The sequence below is a fragment of the Pollicipes pollicipes genome, unplaced genomic scaffold (genome assembly GCF_011947565.3).
Source record: "Pollicipes pollicipes isolate AB1234 unplaced genomic scaffold, Ppol_2.1 Scaffold_4740;HRSCAF=5597_pilon_pilon_pilon, whole genome shotgun sequence".
Lineage (NCBI taxonomy): Eukaryota > Metazoa > Arthropoda > Thecostraca > Pollicipedomorpha > Pollicipedidae > Pollicipes > Pollicipes pollicipes.
Window position 1 is genome coordinate 8,187,744 of NW_023596545.1, and position 13,063 is coordinate 8,200,806.

Here is a 13,063-nt window from a genome sequence, read left to right on the forward strand (position 1 = left end):
ATGCTGCGGAAACGGCACGTGGTGGACTACGGGGACCGTCTCGGCACGGTGCGCACCATCCTCAGCAAGACGCTGGAGCTCATCAAGGGCGACAAGTACTTGCAGGTCGGTGCGCGGGCCGGGCAGCGGCCGGGTAATGCCCGACACTCAGGAAGATGTGGGGATGGGCAGCGGGGCGATGCATGGCAAGGAAAGGTGGAGTATGTGGCGGTGGTGTCCTGTGCAACCGCTTCCCACTTGTTGGGGCTTGCACACAGTCCGTAAAATGCAAAACGGGATTGATGGCACCTAGTTGTATGACATATTTAACTGATGAAAGACAAAGTAAATTACTGGCATCTTGTGTTTTGTTGTGTCTGTGTCTTGTTGCATACCTGAAGCACTCTACGTGTATCCCACTTTTCCGTTGTCGGCTCTATGACGCACCGCAGCCGCGGTTGCACGATATCCACCTGGCCACCCTCTGGCTGTCGCTTCACACACGTGTCCCCTGCCTCCGCCGGTGTGTCCGCCCGAGCCGCGTGCCGATCTTCGCGTCCGGCCGCCAGGTACGGGCCAACATCCACATGATGCTGGCCGACTGCTACGTGCCGCGCGACCACCGACCGCTGGCCACCGAGTTCGCCGGCGCTGCCGCCGCTGCCGCCAGCGCTCTGGCTCGCAGCCCGGAGCGCGCCGGCACCGCTGAATCACCTTGGACGCAGCAGCCGATGGTGCGCGTCGACCTGCTGGCGCGCAAGGGCGCCGTGCCGCCGCGCGACGGCGCGCGGTCCGGTGACCTGCGGCCGCAGCCGATCGCCGGCGACGCGCTCGAGCGTACCGAGTGCGCCATGAAGCACGTGCTGGCGGCGTTCAGCTGCCTGCGCCGGCGCGACGAGCTCGAGCGCGATGACAAGGCGCCGAAGATGGCGCGGCCTTCGCAGGCCATCCCAATGCCGTACTGCCCACTGAACACGGCGCTGGTGGCGGCGGCGGCCGGCACGGGGGCGGAGCCGCGCCCGCCGTCGCCGCCGCCGCCGCCGGCCGCGCCGTCCGCGCCTGCCGCCGCCGCACAGGAGGGCGACGTCTCGGACACGCTGCTCTGCCAGAAGGCGGCGCACTTGTGCACGGTGCGCGCGGCGGCGGCCGCCGAGCGCGACGACGCGCTGCCGGCGCTGCAGATGGCGCAGGCGGCGCTGTGCTGCGTGCGCGCCGCTGGCGGCAGCGGCCAGGTGCCCGAGGTGACCGCCGCCGCCTCCATCCTCGTCAGCGACGGCCTGCTGCTGCTGAGCCGAGCGCCGGTCGCCGAGACGGAGGCGGCGCGCCGCCGCTGGCAGGAGCCCGGCGAGCCGCTCGGCCGAGAGCTGCTGCACATCCTGCGCCAGAAGGACGCCTGTGAGTGCGCGGCCGGCGACGCGTTATCGTGTCAGAAGCCCGGGCGAGCCCGAGTGACTCACCAGGCTTGGTATGGCGCCCGTGGGTGGGTTAGGGGTGGTGGTGGTAATGCCAGGAGCACAGGCTCTCACCACCAGCTCACTGGACCCCCGCGTAGCAAGCGTATTGATAAGGCTGGAAGCATGAGTCCGACAGTGACCTTGCAGAGTACGCTCTCCTCAGCACGCCTCCTCATTTTTGTCCGTTTGCCAGACGGAGCTGCCTCAGTTTGGCGCGACTTGACCGCTCGTGCTCTGTCGTTTGTCAGACTTCGAGCCGGCGTTCGTGGGCCGGCCGGCGCGGCGTGCGTCGGAGGCCGGCGACATGGCCATGTTGGGGGACGCGATCGGTATCATGGAGGCGGCCGTCTCGCTGAAGGTGAGCGCCCCCAGCGCCACAGTTATGTGCCGTCGACCAATCACCGAGTGGGCTCATCACGGCCGGTCCGCGGGTCCATTTGCAGAGTCTGTGAGGTAGGTGGTGGGCTAGTTCAGGCGGGTGACGTACGATCTCTGTCGCGAATCCGGCTCCGGCTGTTCAGCTCTCGCTGTGTTTCGCTGTGTGACGCTGCGCTGTCAGCCGATAACTCCGCCACTTGTAGACAGATACCTTACTGAGGCGATGCCTGAGTGGATGTTGCGTGGATGCGTTAGTGAGATGGTAGAAGCTTTTGGTGTGATTCGCTCGGTGGTGTTCTGCGCGTGCTGCGGACTCCGTAGCTCAGCTGTTGGATGCTGGACTGATCGCCGCAGCGGCGGGGCCAACGTATGGCGCAGAGGCCAGAGAATGGCACAGAGCCCGGCAGTGTCGTGAAGTGATAGAACAAGGCGAGTGAAAGTGGGGCTGGCCTGACCTCGCTGTTGGCCCTCCTCCCCGCCACAGCACTTGTCGTCCGAGATGCGTCAGCACGTACGTACGCGGCTGGGCCTCATCCTCAATGAGATTGGCCTGCTACACAACCGACGCCTGGAGAATCTGATGCAGACGGTGGACGGCGGCGGCGCTGACGGCCTGCGCGCGCGCGCCGAGGCGCAGCGCCGGCCCATGGAGCGCGCCTACAAGAGCGCGGAGGCGGCCTTCAGCAAGGTGGGCGGCTGCCGGGTACCGGCAGGTAGTGTGGAGTGTGACATCATTTGGCATGATGTAGCACATAACAGGATGCGTTTATATATTCACCGAAAACTTTGCACTTAAAACCATCAGATCATGAAAAGTTGGCATGCTAAACATGCACAATTTGAGCCAGTCTTACGGAAACTTTGCTAAACAGCTAAAAAGAAAAAAGAAAAGGACCAGTACATTTTAAACGAACGGTATACGGCACAATCACTATCGGATTTCCTACAAATGCACTAGTTTGTCGGCAGGTCGTTTCCGCTGTACTTTATTTTACTTCATGAGAAGCTGTTGCGAAATTAGCATGAGTTCTCGCTAGTGTTTGTCACCAAATGGCGGGCTGGGCATATCCGCACGTGTGTCGCTGTTGGGCCGGTTACCTCCTCCGGTTGGCGCGCGTGTCTGGATGACACTCAACGGCCTGTCTGTCTCACCGTCCAGCCCGCCCCTCCACTGTCTACTGGGCCTCGCGCATGCACACCACGCCTCATGCCGCTCCATCGCCGCCGCCTGTCGCTCTCTGCCCACTGGACGGCGGCTGTCTACGACGGGCTCCACCGCACTGGCGGCTGACCCTGCCGGCAGCCGTGTGTCCGCTGCACACCCCAGGCCCTCCCCCTGACCGCTCTCCCGCTGGCCGCAGGCGGTCACTCTTCTGGACGGGACGCCGCAGCGCTGCGCCACGGAGATGAACCTGGGCCACCTGTACGACCGCTCGGCGGCGGCGCAGCACCGACTGCTGGGCGACGCCGCCGCCACGCTGGCCGACCTGGAGCGCACGGCCGCCTGCTACGGCCGCGCCGCCGCCGCCGCCGCCGCGCCCGGCCGGTCGGCCCGCTTCGCCGAGCAGACCGCCGCCGTCGTCGGCTGCGCCAACTTCGCCGCGCGCATGCGTCTCTTCCGCAGCGGCGTCGGTTACCGCATGGCGCTGCTGCACACGGGACTGCCGGCCGGGCGCGGGCCGCGCGCCGGGGTGGAGCTGTTCCGGCGCGCGCTGACCCTCTGTGACCCGACTCTGCTGGAGCCGGGCGACGAGCGACGCCAGGTGTGCTTCCACGCCGGCGAGGTGCTCGCCATGCAGGCCGACCACCAGCTGGAGCAGGCGCGGTGAGTGGGCGGCGGCGGCGGCGATGCTGTCGACGCGACGTCGCGTCTGCGTTGGAATCTGTCTATATTGCCATTATTGTCAGTGTACGTGACCGCTCTGAACCGTGATGCGAGCACTGTGTTCATCGCCGCTAAAAGAGCCGGTTCCGCTGCGCTTCCGAGCCGGTCGCTTGAAATGTGCATATTCTCGATTAATCACACCAAACCAGACGGGCCCAGTGGGAGGCTCCGGGCGGGGTCTGCGGGCGCGGCGGCCTCCCCGCGCACCGCTTCTGACTGCACGGTGTCCGCCGCAGACCACCCGCCTCCGAGAAGCGGCGCACGCAGCTGCTCGGCGAGGCGTTGGAGACGTACAGCCAGGCGGCCACCATGTACCAGGAGGCCGGCCGGCCGGACCGGCTGCTCGCCATGCTGCACGCTCAGGCCACCGTCAGGGAGGGGCAGGCCCTCTGTCAGTATACGCACGCACACACGCTCAGAGTGGTTTGTGCGCGTATGACGTACACACAGTATGGACGCTATATGTCCGTGCGGCGGAGACGCCTTAAAGCCCACTAGCTCACGGGCGGTGTGCGCAACGCTCACGAAAAGCACGCGGCACGATTAGCACGATAGCAGTGGCACGACATACAAAAGCACTGGAGACGTGAAAAAACATGTGTACCGATGTTATAGGATGATCACGCGCGTACTTCCCTTGTCAGGTCTGCCGTTTCGTTTTTTATTCTTTTTATGTTAATTATATTATTTTTATGTTAATTATATTACCGTCAGCGTCTTTCATTTTGCTTGGTAGTTACGACATAACGATGCACTACCGGCCGCTGCCGCTCTGCCTGTCCATCTGCGCGCGGCGGTGCCGCTCTGACTCGGCCTCCATCCGCTGGCCGGGTCTGTGACCGCTGCCTGCTGTCGCCCGCAGCGTGCAGCCACTGGTTCAGCCGCGTCAAGCTGGTGGAGGAGGCGCTGTCGTCGGCGGCGGCGGCCGGCTCGCCGCTGGCGCCGCTGCTGGCGCGCGTCGCCGCCGGCGCCGCCGTCTCGGCCGACGCCACCGTGGCTGAGCGGGCGCAGGACGCGGCCGGCCGTCTCTTCGCCAGCCTGCTGAACGCGCTTAAGACGGTCTGTCTTCTGCTCAGGAAGTACGGCGGCAACAAGAAGAGGTGAGTGGGGCCAGATTGCACGTTTGGTCGCGATAGTCTGTATTTAAAGTAACGCGGTTCGTGTTATGGCTCGTGTGATTTCACATTACACCGTGGTAAATTGGTGGGGTCAAGAATCTTGATGTTCTCAAATTCAGTAGTTTCATGCATGTATGTTTCACGATTTAGTCGCGGTTCCATCCAAGGCAGCTGGTCGATTGGATTGGATCGTTGTAAATGTCAGCGTCATCTTTGACAGTTGCAGGAATGCTATTTAATTCGCTCGCGTTTCATTACATCAAGCACTGAATGCGATGATACCAGCCGTAATTCCACTCGATCTCCTCTACGAAATCACGCACAGCATCCGTCAGCTGAACGTTTGGTTGGAATTGCACCGTTCTCGTCTGACGGACGCACTTGGTGGCTTTACACCGTCTCCAGCACGTCGTGTCGTGTGTTGATCACGGCGTCCCATCCAGACAGCAGCGGTCAGCCGTGCGCGGCCTGACCGGCGGGTGGTCTGGTGACGGCGCCGCGTCTCCGTGTCGACAGACAGGCGCCGGCCTACTTCGAGGACCTGTACCGCCAGAGTCTGGCCGTGTCGATGCGGCCCGGCTCCGAGCTGGAGAAACTGGCCGCCCTGGTGGAGCAGATTCGCCTGGCGCAGAAGCACTCCTGACCGTTCCGTCCGTGGCTCGAGGGTCTAGGTATGGCCCGCGTCCACCAGGTCCCTGGCCCGTCGGCTCTGGTTAGGGCAGGCTGGGTGCGGCCACCAAGCCCCGACTGTCGGGACCCTGGTCCGTGGGACTGTTACGACCTGCGCCCGTCACCAAGCCCCGACTGTCGGGACATGGATCGGGGGAGGAGAGGGGGGCTGGTGCGGTCTGCTCCCGTCACGGAATCCCGCTTGACCCGTCGGTAAGCTAGGCGTGGCCACAGAAGCGTGGGAATTCCCCGGACCGTTCAGGTCATGGCCGGATGACGTCCGCAAGCCTCTCCCAGGGATGTGTCTGTCGCCGCCACCCAGTCCGGTGGCAATATTCGCGCAGCTGGGATCGTATTTCTCCGTTGTTTGCCTCGATATGTTGACAAATCATGATCAAATGCTAGCTGTTCGTTCTCATGCGCGGGAAGAGTTATGGTGGGTGTTGAGGGAAGAGTTAGGAGTTATGGTGGTGGAGGTGGTGGAGTTAAGAGTTATGGAAGAGTTATGGTATTTTCGTGAGAGAAGCTCGCCACCCGGTCTGTCGAGTGTGGGCCGCAATAAGCCCAGCTGCCCAGCGTTCCCGGCTGGCGTAGCGTGCGGTGCCCCGTACCACGTCTCTGTGCGGGGTCTGTGGCTGTGCGGTGGCATTGGGCGGAGTAGCACTGTCGACGCCACCGACCTCGGCCCGCCTGGCGATTCGTCTCGTGCGTGTCTCGATGTTTGTAGGTTTACGCGAAACTGTTCGCTGTCGCACGATATGAACGAGTTAGGAATTTTTGAAGCAAGCGCAAAAGGTCCTGGGCTCTGAGGCCACCCGTGGTTATGGGACGAAATGACTGTCACAGTCTCTTACGTCAGTTCCTCTTCATTGTTGTGTCATTGTTCCGAAACTCCGTGTGTGATTTTCACTGCCGTTTCAGCCGCAGCCGAGTTGGGCCTTGTCTTACCTTCCACCTGGTGGCAGCTCTGCGAACTACTCGGCCCCGTCCGTCGGCACTCTGCGCGCATTTGTACATCAGCATGAACATGTGCTGACACCCATATGTAATCATGAACGCTCGTACTCACCGCGCTTATACTTGTGCTGTGCTGTATTTATCTGAACTGATGTATCGTTTGTATACCTCTTACCGAGCGCGGAGCACGGCTCATTCAGTGGTGAATGGCCTTTGTATTCCAATTAACTCTCGTATTTTATTTAGACCGTTGCGTTTCCCCCGTTGCATTCAGTGAATGGTTGGCCGAAATTGATCCATACCACGGTTATGATGTTTCGGCCAGCCATTCACCGAAACGCGACGTAAGGAACTAGTATACTGGGTGCGGTTCGGGCGCCTAAACCACTGAGTGAGCCGGGCCCGGACACCGACGTCCTCAGGATGCCGGCGTCCGCACGCGAGGCTGTGCCGCTGTGAACGGCGCGGGGTCCCGCGGGACGGGCCCGCTCAATGGCAGGACATTTGTACTACAGTTTCATGCTAGTGACGCTTACGCAAGGATCTCAGGTGTGCCGTGGCGTGTCAGAGTGGCGATTTAATGATGGCTTGTGAGCTTTACCACTGTAATAAAGATAACTGTCGGACGCCGGGTGCTGTTCTCTGCCCGGGTAACTGTAGCGGCGAGCGGAGCGGAGCGGAGCCGCTCGAGCGGAGCTGAACTGCCACTTGGACTGGAGCTACCGCACTACTTTCCGATGCACTACATCATCATGAGCACTAGGTGGACATGGTGGCCTTGCGACCTGTCCCAAGTATGACAATGCCTAGTTGAAGCCTACTGACATTTAGCTGTTTACTGTTGAAGCCTACTGTCATTGCCTAGTTGAAGCCTTCTGTCATTTAGCTGTTTACTGGTCTCTATGGGTACGGACACTCATTGTGTTGTTTTTTGCAGCCTAAGTTAGCGGCGTGATGGCGGGCTGAGCCACGTGTGTGGTCAATGTAGGTCCTCAAACAGACCTGCGTCAGACGGCCGAGAGCCGGTCAGAGTCCAACGAGTAGGTTAAGATTCTGGCTCGAAGCACGGTTGTGGGTCCGTCGAGCGCGGGTGTTCGCACAGGGCTTCGCGGCCCGACAGACTGGCCAGGCCGTCGCATGCAGTCGTGGTTGATGGCCACCCACGTGGATATGTGGCCGTGCAGGCGTCAGACATTAAGCTCCTACGTCTGAATGTAGGCTTAGGGTCATGTGGTCACGAAAAAGCACCCAGTAGCCATTGTGTCCTGCTAACCACGCACCAACGCATAAGTGCTTTGCGCGCGTTAGACAAAGCCCCACGACACGCCCCGTAATACTGAACGTGCCGCCGTGGACGCATGGGTCACTGGAGCTACAGCGTGTCGCACGTGGATGCTCCGCCGCCTTCGGTTCAGCCGTGCCGTCCCGTCATCTTCATTTAAAAGCCGGCTGCCGGCTGACGCCGCGTCGGAGATTCGGCTTCCGCGGACCGTCGACGCGAATGCGTAGCAGGTGACTCATTAAATATTCAGAGTTACCATCTGGGTGTGAGTGGGTGACCACCGTCGCCCCCGCCACCTCGCCCCTCGTCGCCCGCCCGAGTTGGCAAACCCGTCGAGTGCTCAGTAGCCGAGCGCAAATCTGCGACCCCCGCCCTCCATCCCAGCCTTCCGGCCGTGAGCGCGCGCCCGCCGGCCAGCGGCGCGACCGGCCACCGGCGACCATTGACACCCAGCTGTGACGGCTGTCGGCACGGGCGGCGCCGGCCTCCGCCCCCGAGCCGCGGCGTACATCGACCGTCCGGTTGCCCGGCGGCGGCGGTACACAGCCGGCGGCGGCCGCCGGCGCGCAGTCGGCACCATGTCGGGGGCGCGGCCGCGGCGGCCGAGCCTGACCTCGCGGCCCCGCTCCAGCGGCCTGACGCGCGTCATCAGCTCGCCGGCGGTGCGCGTCACCTCGCCGCCAGATGATCTGGCCCGGAATGAGATGGGCCAGACGTTCAAGAGGTGGGTGATCCCGGCGTGGGCGGCGGACGACGGTCGCGAGCGGTGCAGGCAGCCGGCATGCGGTCGTCATTGGGGGTCTTAAGGGTGCATGTCGGGCGCTGAGCTTTTCGTGTTGAACGTCGGTCGTGGGTAAATTATATTTGTCTTCTAATTTTGCGAGGGCAACAAAGTAGGCGCAAGCTACGTTTACTGTGATTAACCATAGTGTGGGTGCCGCTCATACGGTACAATGGAAGAAACAATATTTTTTAAAAAAGTTTTGAAACGAGATTGTCGTCTTGAACGAAGTGACTACATTGTAACCACACGCTGGGCAGAAATCTTTGAAAGTTAATTGACATGCATCTATTTCACTTTTTAGCCAAGCGCACCTCTGTCGGTCTCTCCGCGTGTCCACATTTCTTTAGCCAGGCGCGGTGCACAGATGGCTGCAAGGATTTCCCTTGATATATTTCACATGCGATGGGCTTGCTCCTTCCTAACGGTCCGCGACACGAATTCATGCCCGTCCGATGCCAGTGGCGGTCACAGCGCGAGAAGGGTCTGTTTTTGGCATTTAACAGGGAGGCATTCATCGCATTCGCAGGAGAAGCAAACCGCACTAAGGCCAAGCCGTAGAAAGCATGTAAAGCTCGAGCAGTGATGAATATAGCATCCTCGCGCGCAGGGGACTTTCGGTTAGCGCAGCCACTCACTGAAACCTTAAAATTAGTAAGCCAGGCTCTGCATTACTGGGATGTGAACCAATGTTATGTGGTTGGAGGTGGTGCTATACTGAAGCCAACAGCGCCGGTGTCGCAACATTAGTGCTGCGCTAAAGATCTTACAGACTGGAGTGAAGTGTCCTACGTGAAGTCATCAAAAGTCCAAGATCATAGTAACCAGTGTGCATATCATCCAAAGTCACGATATCCAACGTCCATAAAATTCAAAATGCCTCCAATGCCGCGCCCATCGGCGGAGTTCACAGCATGCAAGCTCGCAACGTCCAAAGTCATGGCATCCAAATGTTCATGACATCCAACGATCACGAATTCCAGTCGATAGGCTTAATTGCCACTGCTCTCCAGCCTTTGGACGTTATAAACGCTGCATGTTATGAGCTCAGGAACTCTGGATGGCTCGTTTTTGAGTGCTGCGGGCTTGAATGTTGTGATTCTCTCCTTTTCAGGGACGTTGAAAACGACTTTGGATGTTATGAACTCTGGACGTTGCGTTTTTAGACGCTTTGACTATTGGACGTTATGAACTCTGGATACTTTAGTACGCATCCAAGTATTATATATATATATACATATATATATATATATATATATATATATATGACATAACATTGGACATATAGCGTATATAGAATAATGTCGCGTACAACCAATGTGGTAGCAATGCATGAGTGATACAACATTGGCTATGCGCGACACAACTGTAGTGGTGCTTTTTTTATTATACTAGCTATACGCGACCTCTTCCTACGCAACTACAGCAAGGACTTAAACAGGCTTTTCTTGCGCACGACATTACTTTTACCGCAAAGACGCATGCGTGACTTGAGTGCTGGGTGTCGGGAACTATGTTGCAGAACCATACACGCGTAATTTCTTCTTTAGTGAATATTTATAGCGTATACCAATATGCGACAACACTCTTACTGCAAAACCGATACACGACATGAGTGCTACACAGCAAAATCTATACCGCAAAAACATGTACCAGTCATCAGTTCTGCCGCAAAGACTGCCGACATTGACATATACGCGACATTACTCCTGCTGCAGTGAATCATCTGCGACATATGTGCTACGAAATACAACTGGCAAATAATGAAAATTTTGTAAAAAAGACCTTATGTCCTTCCTTATGGCCTATTGCAATAGCCCGTACAGCCTCCGTATTAGCAATTTTATTTCTTCGGCTAATGTTCATGTGCGACATTTCTGCAATACAATGCAGAGCATGAACCATAAATCATAGCGGCCAGTAATCCAACTCATAGGCTGGGCCCAAACCAAAATAACCAAAATCCCGTGCAGGGAGCGGACGCATGGAAACACTAAGGGGGACAACATAATTTATTTTTGCATTTTGCACTATATGGCAGGCAGGTATTAGCAGTAGAAGAAATTTTGCACGTACATAAAACAGTATAAGTCTTAACGGTAAAAGTAAAGCGAGTTATGCACATGAAAATGTAAGTTTGTCATTGAGCACTTATACCGCATATAGGTCTTTGCAGGAATGTTTATGTCGTGCATCAGTAATGACCAAACAATTTTGCGGTAGAAATGTTGAAGAAGACAAGTTTTGGCAGCATGTGTTTTGTCGCGCACCACGACTGTCGTGTATTAGTATTGCGGGTGTAAGTATTGCCGTAGCCCTTCTGTCAGCTGGAGTTTTTGTTGTAGCTATTAAGTCGTGGAACCAACGACGGCAGCTCTTCGCGCAGCAAAGCGGTGTGAACCACAGCTAAATATAATCTATTCGGTGTCCTGAGCACGCGGAACAGCGCCGTAAGAACAATGTGCTCGAGCGATACCTGAGCGCTAAGCCGCGCACGAATGTTAACTTAGGGACGTGGTCAGGACAAGGGGCACAGGCTAGTGGCTCCTTTGAGCCAAATGACTTGTGCTGAATAGAAAATTCTCCTGGGGGAAATTCTTAGGAATCCGGTCTAGGTTCGCAGGAGATCGATCCCGTGGAAGATCCTGACTATATACTTTCTTTGAAGGGAATGTCCCGTATTCGAAGATATTGAGGCAAGCATCAGATAGGATGATATAAGCTCACTTACAACTATTGGTATACTCTTAAGTAGAAAAGGCTGCTCTAGACAATGCAATTTTTCCATCTAGTAAAAATGCTCTGCACTACGTCAACGTTTAATGAGCTCATCGTTCCTTGCACAACTCTGACTGAGAGCTAATGTATGGTCTTTATATCTGGTAATCGTGCTCACGAAAGCCAGATATGAACGACTCGACAGCAATATTTGTATTGGCCTTGATCACCACATGGCAGATGGAAGGCAGGATTTGAATGATATTATTGGGCCATGGGTGCCTGAGTGACCTTGAAGAAGTCTGCACGAAGTCTGCTCAACTTTGCGGGCGCGTGGTTCAGAAACTAGACTGGTTTAGGTCTTAGGAAGACTAGGGCTGTGGACTGCACTGAATGATCTTGAATATGCCTATTTAAGCTGAAAGCCCCACACAAATGTGAAAAATTCTCTTACACTGAGATCCACTTCATCCTGTTGAGACACGAGCTCGCGTCAGGCCGTTGTGGCGGGGCTTCCGACGCCATCGGTGTCGCCTCTCCGTGCAGCGACAAAAGCGGGAACCACGTGTTTTCACCATCGCCTTCGGTCTCGACTGAACTGAGCCGAACTGGCGTGCGTGAACTGGCAACACCTTCCCGTTGTGCCGCGCGGTTGCTTCATGCCTACTAACTGCAGCTTCGTCCTCTGTCGGTGCGCCCCGTCCGCCCGGCTCCATTGCACCGCTCAGTCGGCCATGTCAGAGCCGCCATCGGAGCTGTGTGCGGCGGAACAGTCTACCACGCAGGCGCCGCGCGCCGGCTCTCGGCCGCCCGGTCCGCGCAAACGGGATGAGGGTGGGGGATCGAATACGGGGATATGGTGCGGGAGGAATCGCTAAACAAAGGCCTTCCACTCTCCACTTCCCAGAGAAGCCAGAACACGTTCCTGTTTTAGGGCGAATGTCATGTTATCAGGCTAACATACGTATCCTAGCGCTGTGCCGATGAGACGGGCTGCTGGATGACGTGCGACACAGCGTTGTACGCATCTTGGACGCCCAAATAGCAGAGCCGCCAACCAATTTTCAGGAGAATCTATCTTTGAATTCGCGCTCCACCTTCGCTTCTAATTACAAAACAAGCCCATGTCCTTGCTCGTCCCAAAAGCTCAGTTGGTTAGAGCGTCTGACCTCGGACTCACCCATCTGCGGCCGAGTAGGCCCCCGTCGCTTTAAGCGTCCTCCAATTGTCCCTGACTAGCAGTGGTAACAGTGGCAGTGGTCGTGCTGAAGGTAAGGCGACGTCAGAGGATAGCATGGAACGTGCCGAGCATTGCGGCACGTTAAACCTCTGCCACATGGTTATGGCTTTGACCTCTGATTTTATCATCGAAAGGTTTGGCCAACCTTCACACACTAAATGCTACCTGGCGTGCTCTCTGATCTCAAAAATGCATACTGATTCGAATGCGAATTATGTTATGTATATAAATAGCTGCATGCATATATCAGGCCATGGCAAACTCATTACCAGCATACTTCGCGTCAATCTATGACATATTGGTCCGGTTTTACATTAGATATTAAACCTAAAATGCCCAACGCATTTACTTGGTTTTAATGCTTGATTTCAAGCTTTTTAAATCCTTTCAATCCATTTCTGCTCGCAAAGTTTTGAGTCCATCACAATTATATTCCACAGCATTTGGAGACTCCCAATATAGTCTGGAACAAATCCAAATCCATAGATTACTTCCAATATCCGTGCACGCACCCACCCCACCCCAACCAGATAACTAAAAGAGAAAGAGAGAAGGAGAGAGAGAGAGTGAGGGAGAGAGAGAGAGGGAGAGAGAGAGTGAGA

The 13,063-nt window shown here is 56.9% G+C and overlaps 1 protein-coding gene across 1 annotated transcript; it reads left to right on the forward strand.

Annotated features, from left to right (window-relative positions):
- Positions 1-1,281: 1,281 nt before the first annotated feature.
- On the forward strand, positions 1,282-7,061 carry LOC119098985 (uncharacterized). The gene is made up of 9 exons (XM_037222032.1): positions 1,282-1,374; positions 1,682-1,791; positions 2,296-2,575; positions 3,173-3,234; positions 3,380-3,636; positions 3,933-4,087; positions 4,559-4,796; positions 5,331-5,485; positions 6,405-7,061. The coding sequence occupies exons 2-8, from the start codon at positions 1,738-1,740 to the stop codon at positions 5,455-5,457; spliced, it is 1,173 nt and encodes a 390-aa protein (XP_037077927.1). The 5' UTR covers positions 1,282-1,374; positions 1,682-1,737; the 3' UTR covers positions 5,458-5,485; positions 6,405-7,061.
- Positions 7,062-13,063: the final 6,002 nt, after the last annotated feature.